This window comes from Abrus precatorius, unplaced genomic scaffold (genome assembly GCF_003935025.1).
Source record: "Abrus precatorius isolate BTA unplaced genomic scaffold, Abrus_2018 Scaffold11, whole genome shotgun sequence".
In the NCBI taxonomy this organism is placed as follows: domain Eukaryota; kingdom Viridiplantae; phylum Streptophyta; class Magnoliopsida; order Fabales; family Fabaceae; genus Abrus; species Abrus precatorius.
In genome coordinates, this window is record NW_020874303.1 from 8,966,582 (window position 1) to 8,985,531 (window position 18,950).

The 18,950-nt window shown below is 32.6% G+C and overlaps 1 protein-coding gene and 1 non-coding gene across 2 annotated transcripts; one reads left to right on the top strand and one right to left on the bottom strand.

Moving 5' to 3' along the window:
• Positions 1 to 4,329: 4,329 nt before the first annotated feature.
• LOC113856749 lies at positions 4,330 to 4,432 on the top strand. The gene has a single exon (XR_003502983.1). It is a non-coding gene; the product is annotated as a U6 spliceosomal RNA (small nuclear RNA).
• A 937-nt stretch (positions 4,433 to 5,369) lies between these two features.
• LOC113856201 (myosin-12) lies at positions 5,370 to 17,572 on the bottom strand. Its single transcript, XM_027487925.1, has 40 exons — positions 17,407 to 17,572; positions 17,166 to 17,294; positions 16,191 to 16,334; positions 15,952 to 16,097; positions 15,708 to 15,864; positions 15,572 to 15,630; positions 15,326 to 15,485; positions 15,091 to 15,240; positions 14,861 to 14,997; positions 14,633 to 14,779; positions 14,291 to 14,392; positions 14,153 to 14,210; positions 13,970 to 14,071; positions 13,846 to 13,883; positions 13,528 to 13,654; positions 13,265 to 13,435; positions 13,039 to 13,170; positions 12,835 to 12,941; positions 12,443 to 12,503; positions 12,147 to 12,324; positions 11,805 to 12,010; positions 11,464 to 11,583; positions 11,246 to 11,344; positions 10,798 to 11,013; positions 9,968 to 10,107; positions 9,789 to 9,890; positions 9,053 to 9,227; positions 8,936 to 8,983; positions 8,783 to 8,842; positions 8,491 to 8,661; positions 8,216 to 8,371; positions 7,930 to 8,136; positions 7,692 to 7,841; positions 7,530 to 7,600; positions 7,325 to 7,424; positions 7,194 to 7,250; positions 7,049 to 7,105; positions 6,729 to 6,809; positions 5,750 to 5,832; positions 5,370 to 5,610 (listed from the first exon to the last, which is right to left on the bottom strand). Exons 1-40 carry the CDS (start codon positions 17,407 to 17,409, stop codon positions 5,469 to 5,471), a joined length of 4,749 nt encoding a protein of 1,582 aa, XP_027343726.1. The 5' UTR covers positions 17,410 to 17,572; the 3' UTR covers positions 5,370 to 5,468.
• Positions 17,573 to 18,950: the final 1,378 nt, after the last annotated feature.

The following is an 18,950-nucleotide window of genomic DNA, read 5'->3' on the forward strand; positions in this document are numbered from 1 at the left end:
TCTAAATGTGTATAGATTAACAAAAGTCAAACTACGTTGTGGCTTATTGGACTCCGATTTAAAAACATAAAGAGTATATAGTTTAGCTCTCAATTCTCATTTAAGAGCCCAACATGTTACTTGGCATCCACTTTTCATTGCAATTTCCATCATGAAGTTTTACACTTCAAACAGAAATATGGTATTTTAAATAAACAAACTAAAAACATCCCTTCTATAGCTCTAAAGGCTCTAAGTTAGCATGTGGAAATGCATTGTTGTTGTTGTCTGCTGTAGGAGGAGTAAGGGATTGTGGGAGGCCATGTTTGTGCATGTAAGAATGGTAGTTGGAACTTAGGGATGATTACATCTAATGACCAAAGTTTTTTTTACTTGACATAATCCTTTTAGTATAATGTACTGTAATAAGTCATATTTGTATCTTAGCTGGTAGGGTTATTTCCTTAGGATATAAATATACATCTTGTGTACATGATGAGTCATTCATGAATAAAATTCAGTTTAATCTTCTCTTGTGCCTTGAGAGCTGGAGAGTGTGAGGATTCCAATTGGGTCAATGCTGCCCGATTGTTACATGTACCTGTAACTGAACATGTTATTTTGAGACCCTTGAAGTCATTGAATTACATGTTCATGGCTTCATATTGTACTATCATATTCCAAGCTACAGAGATATAATTTGGAGTGGGACCATCGCACAGTAATACACTCAAATCTTTCTGTGACATATTTGGACAGTTACATGCTATAACTTAGTAACTGCTACTATCCCACCTTCATTAGACCTTAGGACTCTTTGCATCTATCAACTGAAAGATTGTTTTCTTTTTCTTTCTTTTGTTTCAAGCTTTGGAGGTATAGTTCAGTGACTGTAAAATATTTTTTCAGGACTAAAAGCATAGGGGTGGAATTATGGAAATTTGGGTAATAAAAAAACACAAATTTTAATAATGGGAAAGGAGTTTAAAGGGAAAACTTTCAGACAAAGCAATGCAAAAATAATCGAAAAATATTGTAAATTGATCTCTCACTAATGCAAAGAGAAACACTCCCTTTAATATATACGTTAACAATATGCTTTTTAAGTGTTTTTGATTGTTTTTCGTTGTTTATTATATCAGTATCCTAGTAGTAATTTTTATATTTTTGGAATAGTTTAGTTTGTTAAGAAAATTTGGTTACATAATTAGTTTCTAGTTTATTTGAATTATTATAAATATATTATTATTATTGAATAAAATTAAGATCATTCCTCATTCATTCTTGTCACAATTCTATGCATTTTTTTTCTTCATATTTTATTTTTTGCACCATAAAAACTGACAAAATAGTATCAAAATTGTTTGTTTACATACAAGTGAAAATGAATGTTAAATTAAATTTTTCACAAGTTGTTCCTCAGATATAAAAATGAAGACAGATGGAAGCTTTGGATCTTTGAGAAATTGTTGAAGAGAGATTATGAAATTCTTTTGCTGGCACACAATCCTACCATAGCCTAAATAAAAAGTTACAAGAAGAGAAAAACACATAAGGCAAAGATAAAATTATGTCTCTTTGCTAGTGTTTCAACAACAATTTTTATTAGGATTATGACTTTAAAAACAACAATGACAATTTGAGATTATATAAAGGAGAATATGCTGAAAATGAAAGAATTTGAGATATGCAAGTGCTAAATTTAATGAGTGAATTTGAACTCCAAAAAATGAAAGAGCCTGAAACAATTAAAATATACTCAGATAGGTTACTTAACATAGGTAACAAAATAAGTTTACTAAGCACTGAGTTTCTTTTTTCTAGAATTATAGAAAAAGTCCATGTAACGATACTCGAAAGATTTGAGGCTACAATCATACTTTAGAAAATATTAAGTACTTGTAAAAAATTATACCAGTGGAACTCTTAAATGATTTACAAGTACAAGAGTAAAGATGTGCGATGAGACAAGAAGGTGTTATTGAAAAAACTTTATATGTCATTATTGTGAAAAAAAAATGGTCATTTTCTTTTCAAATGTTAAAGGAGACCTAATGTACAATGCAATAAATGCAAACAAATGAGATGCGGAGATGTTATATGCAAGAATACAAATCAATACCAAAATAAAAATATTAAGATTGTTGATTAAGAGAAAGAAAATCATTTATTTGTTATTACTTGCTTCTCATATTTTAAATCAAATAAATGTTGACTAATTGATAATAGTTATACTAACCAGAAAATTAAAGAATTTTTTAAAGATTTGATTTGACTAATATCACCAAAGTTAAAATAAGTAATGGTATTTCATCTCAGTCAAAGGAAATGAAATAATTGTATTAACAAGTCATTCAAGTATAAAATTAATTCATGATGTTCTTTTTTTTTTTTTTGTCTAAAATTGACCAAAATTTATTAAGTGTTGGTCAACTGATTAAAAGATCATTCAAAGTTATTTTTAAAACAAATATTGTTTGATTAAAGATGTTGGTAAAAATATGTTCAAAGTAAAAATGAAAAGAAATTTTTTTACTCTAGATATATTGGAAGAGGAGGAAATAACTTTCTTATATAAACAAAAATCACAACAATTCATCTTAAATATTTTGAGTGTCAAAATTAAGTTTTCTTATTTCATGCATAATATATATGAAAGACATTTCAAGATTGAAGAGATGATAATTAAATATTTTAAAGGCACTTGTAACTTAGGTATCAACTTTAAGATAAATAAAAAATTCATATTGATTAATTTTTCTATCAATGATTGAAGTGACTTCGTTATTAATGTAAAAATTTCTTAAAACTATGAACCAAGTTCTATAGCAAAAGAAGGTCTTATTTGATTCTAATTTAAAGTAAAAAAAAATAAAAATTCTAATACATTATCTATTACAAAGTTTAATTGTTAAAAAAATAAAAAGAGTGAACTTCAAGGAGAAAAAATGAGTATTAATAATATACTTTTGTAACTGCTTTTGATTGTTTTTTATTTTCAATTTACTAAATTGGTATTCTGGTAAATAAATATTTTCTATATTTTATGAATAAATTAATTAATTTTTATTCAAATTTATTTAAAATCTTTACGTAATTAGTTTCTGTTTTTTTTTTTGAACTATTATAAATGTATTATTGCTTATGAAATAAAGTTGAATTCATTTTCTATTCATTGTCTTGACAAATGACAATTGTATAATTTTATTTTATTTATACTCTTGTTCCATAAAAACCCGAAGGTACATAATATTACATTGACCTTATTCAAAAGTTCACAGTAGTAACATTGTAAGTAATCTAACAACTCCTTTTAGCCTTAACAAGTTTGGGCCGAAGTGAAATAACATCACCAAGGAAATCAGTATAAAATATAAAAAAACTGAAGAAGTGTTTTCTGTAGGTCTTGTACCATTCGAATTTTGCTATGGTCTCACAAGTCAGTGTAATTTACTTCTGAATAATAGCACCACACAAACAGTACCTATCTATAAAATACATGTTTTGGTATTTAATACAAGAATTATTGATGAAAAATACTCCATTCTTTTTATTATTTATCTACGGTTTTAATATAACATATTTTATTTTATTAATTTTTTAATATAACATTTTGTCGCATTACTATGTAATTATGTTTTATTAAATTAAAAAATTTAATCATTATAATTACTATTAAAACCTTATTTTTTAATTTATAAATACATAATTACATGATAATGTTAAAAGTAAACATTAAATTTAAACATTTTTTAAATTTTAAGTATTCTGTGTCTAGTAAATATCATTATATTTTTGCTCATATATTGTCTCATTAAAAGATATATTTAAACCATATATATTTGATGGAACTTACGCATATCTCATTTTTAACTTTGAAAGCTATATTTCAAGATATATAACTCTTATTTTCCGTAAAAAAGTGTACAACTCTTATAATAATTTATGAATATATAATTATATGATAATGTGAAAAGCTTTGCATCTGCAATAAATTAATTTAAAATTTCACATTCATTCATGACTATTACATAAAATATAATTTATAAAGACTTGCTCATCACATATATTTGATGGTGGACAAACGTACACACATGTCACGTCTTAACCTTGAAGATTATATTTTAACTTTTAGCATTCTTTATTTTATTGTGAACTGCGTCTTCTTCTCTGCATCTCCCAGTCGGTGAAGGGTGAATGGGGCACAGAGAAAAGAACTTGTGCTTTCTTGGTTTGATGCTTGGAGAGCACTGCATGAAGCACCTTTGATGGAGTGTCAGAACAAGTCCCACATCGTTTGCTTTCACATATTAAAAGAAGGTTATATGCGATCAGAGTCAACAGGGGCATGTCCCTTCGGGGACATCCGATAAAATTGGAACGATACAGAGAAGATTAGCATGGCCCCTGCGCAAGGATGACACGCACAAATCGAGAAATGGTCTAAATTTTTTTTTTTTTTCAAGTTTTGAAACACCATTTTGAGATTTCGTTTCCAACAGTATGTTTAGTTTATAGGGTGCTTGTTTATTCTCTATTTATCAGAGAAAAGGTTATAACTTTTTTTTACGTTTCAAAAGTTATAATTTGGAGTTGAAGAAAGAATTGCACTGATAATATGTACTACACATACATATTATGTTTATTATTTGCTAGTTAAATGCTATATTCTATTGTTGGAAATATGAAAATTTGGAGAATACAAATTAATAAGGTGGAAAAGGGGGAAGAAGAGGAAAGTAAAAATTGAAGTTGAATGTTCTATAACATACAAAGCAAATGAATGATAAAAGAGTAAACAGACATCCCAGGAAAACATGTTGAAAATGTTTAAAATATCAACGTTGCTCCCTTATTTTGAAATTCCTAGCACAGATGCCTTTCTTATGCTAAATTATTTGTAGATATTGACATTCCCTCTGTACAAGTAAAGAAGATCATTATAATATTCAAAACTAGAAGGGGTGTTTCAGTATATATGAAATCCTCAATGGAAGCTAGTTTTGAAAAATAAGTATAATCTACCTTCCTTTTATGAGTACTACTAAGTCAAGGGGAGTACAAGTCCTCTCATGATGTAAGAAATGATTGATGTATCCTCAAGAATTGTTCTCTTCTACTAGGTATCATCTTCATTTTTCTGCTCATGGACAACTTTACTACCAAAATTATCCTCTGAATCAAGTGTTAATAAATACCTTGTTAAATTTACCAAGTTGAACTAAACCCAAACTTTCCTTCATTAACATTATACAACATTGTCAAAATTCACTGTGGCCTTCCTTGATAGGAAGCCTTACATAAATAAAAATAAAATAAATAAATGGAATCTTCCCTAAAAACAAATGAAAAAATTAGAATAAATAAATAGACTAATTACAATTCCTCACCTCACCACTCAATTACTCTCTTCACACCAAACCCAAATAAAATTAAATCAATGCAAAACATAAACTATAACTATGTATCAGTTCCAAACTCTCACGAGCTCACTGAGAGTCACTATCCATTTGTTGCAACAAGAATTGGAAGTCAGACCTTTGCCTGAGGATTGGTGGTGGATCCACATCCATATCCGATAGGCGTATGTCACTCATGGATCGGAACATCTCCTCCATTAAGAATGGTATGCTGTGTTTTGTGCAAGGAACAAGTGCAATAGCTTGTCAGCAATATGTGTTTCTATTGGCTGGGAAATGACTTTTGGATTTGGAGTGTGAAAAAGGAGGAAATCAAAATGGATCTAGAAGCATGTTAAAGATTAATTTACCTGGAATCCACTTCCAAAAGGAATGAATTATTGTGTATGTTTATTGAGTCTTCTGTAATAAGTACTCTCATTCTGCTAATGACCTGTAAAAACAACAGTTAGAACAGAAAAAGAAAGAAAGAATTGAAAGATCTTTATCATGTGTGATAAGCTTGTTTAATGCAGAATGAAGTTATGATAGTAATTAATGTATGATGCCTGTTGTATTAATTCTTGGGGTATGTACTCTCATTGGGAAATTAGGGTCACTCAGTTGTATTGGTGTTAGGAATTAGGATATAAATAGTCTAGTTCAATTTCCTGTATAGAAATACGGTTTTTTTGTTCTGTTTTGAGTTTTGATTACTTGTCCTAGAGCAACTAGGTTTTTATGGACTGACCATATCTATGGTTTTCAATCTTATTATTGGAGGTTGATTATGAATATTTTTTTCAAGGCTTAAATATGTTTAATTTTAATTTTAGTCCCTTCAAATTCCTTTTTTTTTGTTTTGGTCTCTGATTTTTCTAAATTTAACAGTTTAAACCCTAGTGATGGCATGGCTAAATAAGAGGCTGTCACGTGTCAGATTTTTTATGCCATGTGTCAGATTTTTGTTAGGCCATGTCAATGAGAAGGACTAATGCTAAATTTAGAAAAATTAGGGACTAAAACTAAAAAAAATTGAGGGACTAAAATCAAAATCTTGCAAAAGTTTTAGGAGCAAAAACATATTTAAGCCTTTTATAAAAGTATTGCTCCTTTGTTATCTGTCTTTAATATTGTACATCTTAGCAATAATCAGTTGAGATGCAAATCCCTTAACTGAAGTGTTAGTCTGAATTCCAGTTTCAGACTTACTTTGTTTCAGAAATATCTTATTTTTTTAAAAAGTTAAAATACCTTCCCAAGCAAACAGAACTTTTGCATGTTTTGCTTGGAAAAGATGTACACAAACATACAGTAGAGCTAAACACGGTTGGTGAGACAAGGACTTACCTCTGGAGATAATCCCTGTGCTCCATACTTATCATCCCAAAACATGGTTCCAATGCGGTATATTTGTGGAATACTTAACACCTGATATACGAATAATAAACAAGAAATGATACTTGACAATTAGAGTTAAAATCATACTCTTTTCCTGGAACTTTTAACACGTTCTTCTGATCAAAATTAAATTAAACTCATTCTTAATAGAGATCTACAAGTTAGATGAAATCTACTTCAATCCAGACAGGTTCAAGATAGAAAACTATGTCAGATACTCATTATGCATACGGTGCCTTTGATAGATGAGGTAGTACTAGTAGAGTTACCGGGCAGAGTTCACTTGTGATCTCCTCCAAAGATTTTTGAGTCTTTTGATGCAAAACCTGCATAACAATGCATTCTAAAAGTTGAATATTGAGGAATGGGGTGGGAAAGAGTGCACTCTCATAATCTTGATCCGAGAATGTATACCAGAAATCCCACTGCTTGGCGTATGTGTTTGAGTTCATCCCAAGATGTCCCAGCAAACTGCAAATAATCCAAAAAAGATAAACTCTTCCCTTTCCATTCTTGGCATAGGTTATAGCAAATATCTAAGGTACCTGATCTGTTGCTTTAAGACACCATAGTTCCAACTCATGCAAACCTGCCTTCAAATATTCTCCATTGCTAAAGGAACAGCATTCACGACGAAGCAACAAACTGCCTCACCAAAGTTTTCAAAACTTCATGAGAATTTGTATTGAATTGAATCAACATTTTCTACTCCAAATATATTTAATGCAATTGAATGGAAATTCTGCTCACCTATTAAAGAGTTGGACATTCATGAATGAAAAAACCTGACTAAATATCTTCCTAGTTATGATGGGAGGGACCTAAAGTCACAAGATATAGAATATTAGGGAATCTCTTCTCTGATAAATACAACCTAGCCAAAGCAATGTTAAGTGAGTAATTCATGCTTACATAGTTATCAGATAATATACCCAAGGCATCATCTAACTTGCTCACAATGCCTTTCCAGTGCATATGCAATGCCTGTTGTTTTGCAACTATATTTGAATGGATGTTTCTGGATGACCCTCTTATTGATCTAGTCCTTATGGCTCTTGGTGCCTGCCAATGATGATAAAATACCGATCTAATCAACCAATTCCTAAATTTCTGTTGTATTTAGGAATTTTATCTTAAACATGATGCTTACTTGTATACACAAATTTAAGAATGGGCTAATCTCTTTCTTTAAACTATCACGGATCATTCCATATATCTTCTCAACATATGCAGTTAAATGTTGCTTGAACAGAATAGCTGGGTATTTTGCTTCCACTTTAGATTGATCATTTGACTTGTCCACCATTCCACTGTAGCCACTTGAAATTCCCAAGCCCATCGAGGATGAACGTAAACCCTGAATTTGTATCAAACATTGTTATATTTTTAACACTGATTTTTAATGCACTAAATCTTTTCACTTTTGAAAAGCTTACTTGGGCCATTTTCCCAAACAGAGTGGCAGGGGAGTTTCGGTTGCGTGACACTGGCTTGGTTGTATTGCTGGCCTTTATTGTGCATTGTAGATAAAACAGAAGTGTTGAAGTTGTTGAAAGCCAGTACGCTAGATCATGGATCCCTCCTTCTTGACTCTACCAGAACATAAAATGTAAATTGCTTTCACACAACTATATGAACAATTGCAGTTTGTTGAAGTGCTGATGTTTTAGTTAGAGTTTTTTAATCTTTGTTGGTGAACTAAGGATACTACCTCTATAGATGATCGGATAGCATGTGTAATTTTGTCAAATATATGTGTCTTCTCTGCTTCAAAGGATCGCCAATGAAGAAGTGATTTATAAACAACACAAGCAACTGCTGGTCTGTTTTTCTCAAATCGTTTATCTTCCGTGAGACACTTGAGCAGCGCATCATGACTTTCCTGTTACAATAGATGTGGACACTGTAAGTACCATTTATTGTAGTGGGCATCTACATGATCTCTCAAGATCTGTCATTTTATACTTTCATTCCCTGACATGGTTTTGTTTTTAAAAACATACCTGCTGCCTGTCTGTGAGTGATCTTTGTTTTGTAAGTAAGTAAACTGGTGCTCTTGGTTCCTGTAGATATAATTTTATTATTTGCAATTAGCATACTATTATTGATTACATACACTAATTCTTTAAAAGTAAATGAGGAAAATTGTAAAATACTTTTCTTGCAATCAATTCTTCCTCTGTTTGATTTCCATTATCCAAAGTCTGCATCATAATAAAAGATAATTATTACATAATACATAGTAATATAAGGGAAAACTTAAATTACCATACCTTGATTTGTGCAGTCATATTATCAACAATAACTGTTGGTTGCATCTGTTCTACAATAGTAACTTCATGGTCTGTTTCTATTTTTTCTGGATGAACTTTCTGCTCAATAGCAGCAGCTGCCTGGCTCCGTAGGAATTCATTTTCTGATTCTAGATTTGCTATCTGACCCTTCAGGCTAGAGACAACATGAAAATTTTAGTATTTTGAAAGTGTGTATATGTTGGTTGCAGTTTTATCCTTCCTCAATTTATTTCTAGTTTAATGGTTTGTAATCCACCTTGTGTAGAACAATAAAAATACAAACTATGGCCTGTGTCATGGAGTAGAAATTATGTGATATTTAATCAAAAAACAGTAAATATTCACTGAAACTATCTATTTATTAGCATTATCAAAATGCAGTGAATTAAAAACTTCTAAAATGGAAGAAAAGGACATTTTATCATAGCATCCATACTTATGCTGTTATCATTAGATTTGTTAAAATCTATTTCATGAACAACTACTGGATAAACCCAGGCTCATTTTGGTGTATCATTTGTGTATCCCCCTTTGCTAAGGGAACTGTGTCCCTCAAAACATGTAACCCTTAAAGAAGAGATAAGCGCGTGATGTCTTCTATTGGCTACATTCAAATGCAGCCACATTATACTAATTGTCTCCGGCAGGCAGCAGCAAAATATTGCCCAAGAATAGAAATAATAATAAATGGTTCAAATAATGTATTAGATCTTACATTTTGATCTCTTTGGAGAGTTCTTCATTTTTTGATTCTACCAAAGCCTGCTGGCATAGAACCTGATTCTCGGACTCAAGGTTTGACAAACTCAATTCTAATCTGGAGTACTAAAGAATAGACAGTCAATGCCAGTTTATAGTGGAAGAGATATGGTGTGACTAATATTAGTTAACAACCTTTCAATAGTCTCCTGAAGTTGTGTTGCTTTAAACTGTGCTTCTTCTGCCTCTTTCATCCTTGCTTGATTCTCATTTTCAATTTCTGAGCACCTTTCTTCAAACTCCTTAATCTTCTTTTTCAGCTCTTCTACTTCAGTCTGCAGTTTCAGAACATTAATTTAATTATTTGTCATCATATTAAGTGTCAAGTGCAATGTTTTTATATATGCTGAGCTGTTTCTATGCAACTGTGACAGTGCATCATATTTATATTTGGACTTTCTACTTTAATTTGTTCTCCTTTTTTCAACAACATTTGATGTATTTCTATTTCTTTCAGAATCACATCCAGTAATATGGTATGCTTCATATGCCCCACATTGCTGTATTGGCAGTGTTTACTACCTTACCAAAAATGAGTGAAATCATGTTTTCTTACACAAGGTAGTTTGTAATTTCTTTTTCTGTGAATGATCCTGAAATCTACACTGTTAATCACTTTGTTTTATCATTCTTCCTATATTGCCTCTGGAAATTTATTATTATTATTATTATTTTAATTTGTTGGTGGTAAAAGACATAATATTTTTTGAAAAAAGATTTAAAAATGCCACCCTTACTGTTTTTTATATTATTTGGAAGTACTTCATAATTTATGAATGAATTTTTCAATGTTTCTTGATGTACATCGTTAGTTTATGATAATACCATTTTCATATACTACTAAATGACATTCTCCTTTTATTGTAACATGCAATAACATACTGGAACTGTTACTTAATGTAATTTTATTGTTCCACCATTTGAATGCATTGTTCCAAATATATAGGAGACAGTTTCTGATTTACCTCCAGCTCCTCATTTTTATCTGTCAGTAACTCTAGCTTGGTGTTGTCCACAACAGGTACCTCTTTAATTACTGGTGGTGCTTGTTCAATTGCTATTTTTGCTGCTTCTTTCTCATGTATAATTGCAGCGTGAGCTTCATCTAGCTGAGTTTGCATTTCTTGTAAAGCATTTTGCAATTTTGCAATCTCTTGCCCTTTAGCTTCTTCAATATCCATCTGCAAGTTATTTTTCCTGATTAGATGGTGTGGATAAAATTCTTTATGAATGAATCAAGGTTTTTCTTCTCACTATTATCTTGAATAGTTTTCACTGTATTAGTCAGTGATTAAAACTGCTGCAAAAAATCTTATTTTGAATTATAATTGTACTGTTCAATTTTACTGTCATTAACCATTTCACTCAAATCCATTTGGTGTTTATCATGGGGAACTAGTTGAGAATCTCTACCCTCAAGTGCTTTTCAATATCTAGTCTCCATGTAAGCTCCTCAACACGCTTCTCCAACTTGTCCTTTGCTTCCTTAAGTGCCCCAGTTTCCCTTGCAGCCTGCACAGTAACATAAATTGTTGACCATGCCTCTACTTTTGAATCATTTTTTTCCTTGCAGATATGCTAAAATAATTGGCATGAAATTCTAGAACATGATACATAATAATAGAACTCACCATTCGAAGCTTTCTGAGCTCTTTCCTTGCTACTCTAGCTCTCCAGAGACATTGAAGTGTAACAGTTGCTTTCTTCTGCTGTTTGTAATCAGAAAGAGCTTGAACTCTTCTCCATTGTGTCTGTGAGAAGAATTTAAATGGAATAATTACAATTATCAATATAAAAGGGAAAGAATGTGATTACATTTTGTACACTCATATCCAAAGTATCTACAAGTTTTTATTTATTTAAGAAAATTAGATGAATTTTCAAAGAAACAACATTTTGGATTCCAATTTTATTTTTCATTATGCATGTGATTTATGTTGGTGTTAGACATTCCTTCTAAATATGTGCTTACCTGAATTTTTATTGAAGCCTTTGTTCTTCTTCTGTACCTATATTCATTTCGTGCGGCCAATGCTCTCAACCCTGATTGAATAACTACAGCTGATGCTTGTAATGATGTATAAGATATTCTTGCTCTGTGTGCACGCACATGTTTCTGTATCCGGATAGAAGCTGCTTCCCTCCTCATATGCTCATAGAGTCTCCGAGCAAGTTTAGCTGAAATAATAAAGTGCACAGAAGAATAAGTACAGTTAATGCTAGGACAGAGCATTAACAGGTAACAACAATCATGCACTTAAACAAAAGGAAGACGTGTACTAAGAATACTAGTTTTTTTGTGAAGAAAGGTGACCTCTCCAAATCTTCTGGATATGAATTGTGGCCTTTCTCAGAGTGATGAACTCCTTTCTGGTTAAATGTGTTCGGATTTGTCTCTGTATGCGTCTAGCTGCTTTAGCTAGGACTTCGGCTCTTCGTGCATCTAATTCAGCCATCTGACCAGCTCTGAGAAACACTTTTGTTTTCCCCATCTGATTGAAACATTAGGAAGAAAATGCTTTGGAGATTGTAACACAAAAATTCCTGAAGTTTTATGGATAATCATGCATTTTGCTTCCATATAACATGTTTTTCCATGTATAGACTTACTTGATAACCTTTTAAGCCCATCTTATCACAGATGGAAATAGATGCCTTCTTCTCATCAGATCTGCACAGAAGAAAGCATTATTTGTCATATAGGTGTATGAAGCATAACACACTTTATAGGACTTGACAATGAGAGACAGATTTATGATATTTATTTTCATGTGATCCTGAATTGATTCTCTATAATATGAGCTACAGCATAGATAATTCTTATTTTTATTTCCAAGTAATGCTTTAAGTAGTTTAACTGAACAATGATTGTATTGACATCTTTGATTCATCATTCTTTCTCTATTTTCTTGAAGTTGTGAATTCCATACGAGTACGAAAATCAAAGTTAAAAAAAAAATCATTTTCATTTTCTTTTTCTTTTAGACTAGAATAGTCTTTACCCATCAAGGACATCAGGGGCTAGCATTCCAAATCGATCAATAAACTCTTCAAATGTTCTTTTTGTTGGATATCCTGCACAACTAATTCTTATTGCCTCAAGTACTCCCTGCAAGGGTAGTGCCGTAAATGTTATTGGTGGGAGAATCTCTCAAATTCACTGAACAGTAATACTAATCAGAGACAAAACAAATAATTAAACTTACCCCACATCTTAACTGGTTTAAGACATTGAAGTTCTCAAAGATTCCTGGCTGCAAAACTGTATTTGGTTTCACACATCTTATGTAATGGGGTTCTGTTGTGTTCAGTGTCTCCATGAGAGATTGCAGTTGTTGCTGCATATTAAGATTTGATTCAGAAGCAATTCATGGATCTTGAGAGTTTCTAGAAACAGGTGGAACTAGTAAATGTTGAAATTGAAATGTTTACCTTAAACTGTGAACCAATGGAAGAGAATTTTGATTGCTTTGATGTCTCCTCTGGTAAAGGAGGGAAAAGATTAGCAACAAATGAGCACTTTGAAGCACATAAAAGAGCTTGATGCTCTGCTACAACATAATCTTTATTTTTATCAAGAAAATAATCTGCTTGATATGTGACCTGTGCATCAAAAGGTTTTGTGACAAGGAATTAGCAGTTTTAATTTTCTGATAGGATGGCCAAGAAAAAGTTTTATAATTGTCTCAGCTTACATCTCCAGCATAGTGGTTAATTGTGAAATCTGTTCGAGCTAGTTTTGGCTTGCTGAAGCGCTTGTGTGCTTTGTATGTCTGGTACATCTTTTGTGCAAAAGTCTCATGAGTCGATTTGGGAAACATGCTACAGAAAACAAGAATATAATTAAAATTTCATTTGCAACTTCTGCCATGTTATAAAATCTGTCAAAGCAAGTTCTGCTACCATACTCTACTGTTTTGAGGAACTCTTTTGCAGGCATATTATAATATAATATGTTTATCTGTTTTGTCATTTTAATATATTCACGATTTTTTTAATAAGAAATGACATACCAGGCTTCATCAAGAAGAGCAATTATTCCCCCTGGTTTCTGCATGCAGAACATATTAGTTTCACAATTTTATCTGGTACAAAAGGTCTTGCACAAACAATGATGATGCAAAAGTCTCTAGTTACCTTCTCAATAAGATCAAGAACATCCTGATTATCCACGAATTCTACATAGCTCCAATTGATTTCCTCCTTTGTGTACTCTTCTTGCTCCATCTTGAATACATGCTGTTGAAATAGATGCATTTCTATATTATGTACTTGCAGTAACAATGATTCTCAAGCTATATTTAGAAGATATAACCTTGCCTGATTAAAATGTTGTTGCAACTTTTCATTTGTTAGGTTGATACATAGTTGCTCAAAACTGTAAATGGAAAACAAATGAGATTATAAGATAGAGATTTAGAAACTGTAATTCTGACTTATAATAATTTTCCTATTTACCTGTTGATTTTGAAGCTTTCAAACCCATAAATGTCAAGGACTCCTATTATGCTTACTGCATTGGAATCTTGACCAATGGAACTGTTAATCTTGTCAACAATCCTGCCAGATTGAAGAATGCATTTAGAATGTGTTATTCCTTGTCTCAAAACTGAAAATATGTCCATAGAAGCATTGTTTCAGAGGAGATTTAGTGAAGTATTATAAATAATGTTGTATTGGACTAGTATGCTTCCTTGACATCACAATTCTTGGATTGTTAATGTCCTAGTTTAACATTAGTGTCAGACTACAGAATGAGGTTAGTTACATGTTAGTGCAATTGGCTTAGTTTGTTTTTACCAATCAAACAATCTGGAATACACAGTCTTTGCCAAAGCATCTCGGCTCAAGGCAGCTGCTTCTGGGTCTAGTGGTTTGGTAATGTTACCATCAGGAGTAACAATGACACGCTTGCAAAGTGAGTCTTCTAGTGCTTTCTCATCACACCTGCAACGTAAATATGTCAAGATATACCAATAGTGAAGCATAGGGATTATATGGTTTAGATGGGAGGATTGAGGTTTTTACATGAATAACTCTGCAGCTGTTCGAAGGTGTAAGAGTGATTTATCATCTTTCAATTTGGAAGAATCAACTTCTTTCCCTTTGACAAAGTCAATGTTTCCAAGGTGGAGGATTGCAGCAACTACACGAAAGATAGCTTCCTGTGGAAGGAATTTTTCTTTCATCAAATATTTGGATAAAAAGAAATCACTGCTTTCATTAAAATGTGATGCACTGATGCATTAGTCCAATACCTGCTCTTCTTGGCCAATGCCTACAATATCCATTGCATTTCTGGTCTCCAAGTATTCTTTTGCATCATCTACATTTGACACTTCATAACAGTTTGATTGATTAAGATAGTGGAATTGCCTTGGATCCCCTAACTTGTACTTCTTGACATCCTATGAAGAAACTTTTTAAGTGTTAGATTTTGTGAGGTAATGATATGTTACTGAATTTCTTTCAGTATAATTATAGAAAGTTTACCTCCGGTGGTGCTGCACAAAGCATGTAAAAGCAATGATAGTTTCTCTCTGGATCAGAGACTTGGCAAACCCGTGACCTTTCGAGGAGATAAGTACGGATTGCAGCTCCCGAAATCTTCCCATTCTTGTCAAATTGAATTTCAACAAATTTACCAAAACGACTGCCAGAAACTCCAATAATGTTGTAAGATCGACTATGGAAATTATGATAGAAAATGTGACCTGAGATAATATCTATACAATTTACCTCGAATTGTTGTTTTTGACAGTTTTGGCATTTCCAAATGCTTCCAACACTGGATTGGACTGCAGAAGTGAAAATGTCACTGCATAGACATATTGAGTTAACCAAGAAACAATGTAAGTAAGTAGTTCAAACTCACCTCCAAAACCTGTTGTTCCACAGTTCTTCCTTCTGTGCCAGATCTACCCCCCATGAATGCTAGATATCTCATTAGCATTTTAGTTGTCTCAGTTTTTCCAGCTCCACTCTCTCCACTTACCAAAATGGATTGACTTCCATTTTCATTTATCATTGCCCTGACACATTTAACTGAGTCAACTCCATAATCAATTGTTTTCTAGTTTACTTGTGCCGAATCAATTTCTACATTGATATAAATATACCTGTAACACGTGTCTGCTACAGCAAAAAGGTGAGGACTCAGCTCTCCAAATGCTGCTCCTTTGTACTGCTCCATCATATGGATATCATACAAGTGTGGTAGTCTTCGAAATGGATTCACTGCAATTAAGATATTCCCTGTATACGTCTGTTTATTTCATTTATAAGTGTCAGGTTTTGCCTCTTTTCTTTATATCATTGTCTATAAAATATATTGAGATTTTAACTGGTTGTGACTCACATATATCTCATTAAGAGAAAAACGACATGCAAGGTTATACAAGACTCCTGGCTCATGGAGGTATGCTAGCTTGGTCATGTCATCAACTCCTGCAGGTGGTGCCTCTGTATCTTTGGGGTATATACTTGAAATTTCAGCTACCACCTGAAATTGAGGGCAATGCTAATGTTTAGTTTATGTGCCTCTTTATGCTTGCACTTCAAGTATCCAAATTCTGAGTATTTTTGCTGAACAAGGCTGTGATGGGTCAGAATCCAATCAAATTATGGTTCTTAAGCTTGTGAAATTATAAACAAGTTGTGACTTGACTATCAGGTATAGCTTTTGGCAAGTGATAAACACCTGATTCGATATGAACTGTAAGTTTCTTATTTGAATAACTAGTTATGTCTTTATAATACTGTATTTCAAAAAATCTTATTTAAAAAAAATGTTTATAAAAGAATAATTCCTTATTTTTAATGACTACTGATTCTAAATTGGTAATGAGGCTGAAAATTGTGGCTGGAGCTTTTGTGCTGAAATTTCATATTGATGTTATTTTTTCAACCTATATTGTCTCTGCCATCAAGCTAACAAAATCCTGCATCATCTCTCTTGGGTTAATCCTTTTCTTTTCTACATATATACGTTGACATCTGATCACGTTTTAGCTTTATTGTCACAAAAATAAACACAATTATAATTTTAACTTTACAAAAAATAATTCGGTCCAATCCAATCACAGAACAGAAAAACAAAATTGCAGATGATGAAATTCCCTAAAGTCTTTCTTCAAGCTATTTCATGGCTACCATTAGGATCCAAATTGGCCATGCTATTCAAATAAAAAAGCAAAGTTCTGCACCTATCTCTAAAACACATGTTATGTTAACATCTACGATATGGAATTACTCCTATCAAGTTTTGCATTGTTTCACTAATAAATGACAGTACTTTGATCACTCCAATTTTATGATCAAGTAATAGCCTTACTTTTTTCCCATTTGAGGCAATGATGGTGGCATTTGTGCCATTGATTTCTATCACCTCACCATCAATCCATGCAGCCTCAGGATCCTCTGCCCAAACCTGTGATCCAACAATGATGTTCACAGGTGTTCCCTGAACCAATCCCAACAAGGCATCAAAGTTAAAACATATGATCCAACACCAAAAAATAGGAGGATCAACAACACAGAAAAGAAAACTACTGTTTTTCTGTTCAGATTCTCACCATGATGCTAAACTCAGCTGATCATGAAAATCAGAATGGTGGCTTGTGGAACTAGACCAAGATGAATGGATGTTTCAAAGCTACAAGGAAGAGGGTGGTGTTGTATCTTAAAGAATGCTGGTGTGTGGGTGTGTGTTGCAGAGACTCAGAAAGCAGAAAGGAATGTCCAAAAGGAAAACAAAAGCAGTGGAAATGCCAGGGTGGTTAACTCTTTAAAGCTAAAGGGGTAGCAACCATTCCCTTACCTTACCTTACCACCTTTTTCTCCTCAGTCCCATGTACTTTTTTTTTTCGCTCCTTCCACGACAGATGCTGACTTGGCACCAAGAGAAGCCCCAGAAAAAATGTGTATAAAAAAAATGATTCAAATATTCAATTCATGTGTCTGCAGCATGCAACATGATCACATAAGTGGGGCCATGTTGCTTAAGCGATACGAAGAATGAACCACCGCCCAGCTGATAATTTTGAATAATATTTTTTGTACATGATAATTTTGATTTTTATATTTTAATTGATTTGTTATGGGCTGGTCAGGTTGTATTATTTGGTATTATGGTGAGTAGTAGCATAGCATACACAGCTGGTGTTACTTGTCATGTGTTGGTAGAGTAATTACAGTCCCATGGTTAGATTTCAGTAACGGTAAAGATTCATTCATAATTGATTATGTATAATAATTTAACATTAATATATTCAACTTTAATTAGGAGGAAGGTACCTACATTTAATGCATGACTATGCCTTAAACATGCTTATATCATATGAAAGATACTTGTGAGAAATTAAAATACAAAAAAGGGTAAAGATTAAAAATTTAACAAGCTAGAATTTACATATTACAGCCAGCGATGACAATTTGAAACAATTGAGGGTGTTGGTATATTGGTTGGATAGGGGAAAAGAGATCATGGGTATATCAACTTCTATTTCAAGCACACGTTACTGAAAGGCCATTATGTCCAAAGTCAAATGTCAATGAGTTGAAGAAAGGCTCTCATATTAAACATGCCTAAAAGAAAGGAAAAGAAGATTGTGAAAGTTGAGCCACAGAAGGGGTTCCACCATGCATAGTAAATGCCAATAGGGACCCAAAGTTTCCAACTTTATGTAAGCCTCCACCATCCAAAATAACTTTTTGTCACCCCTTGTGCTTTCAGCACTTGAAGTGTAACTACTAACAAAAATACTACCATCTAACTTGTATCCATGATTCTGTGTATCTAGAGTCATGAAATAGAAGGGCGGTTAGAGATTTGCAAGGGTGCAAGTTTCTTTCCGTTGTGGGACGGCTATGGCAGGTGGCACATTTTTTGGCCTATGGTCATTCACATGAGAAAAAGGATACTAAGGTGTGTGGTGGGACCATGAAGCATAGGAAAAAGCCTAACACAAGCGTGGCTTTCCAACCAAGCTTTGTTCATCATTCTTTTTCTTTTGCAATTTGTTTAAAGAAATTTTGCTTATGTGGGTATCATTAATCATCATTACTCTCGCTTATTAAGTGATTTAATTTGGATATTTTTGTCAAATTTTTATATGAT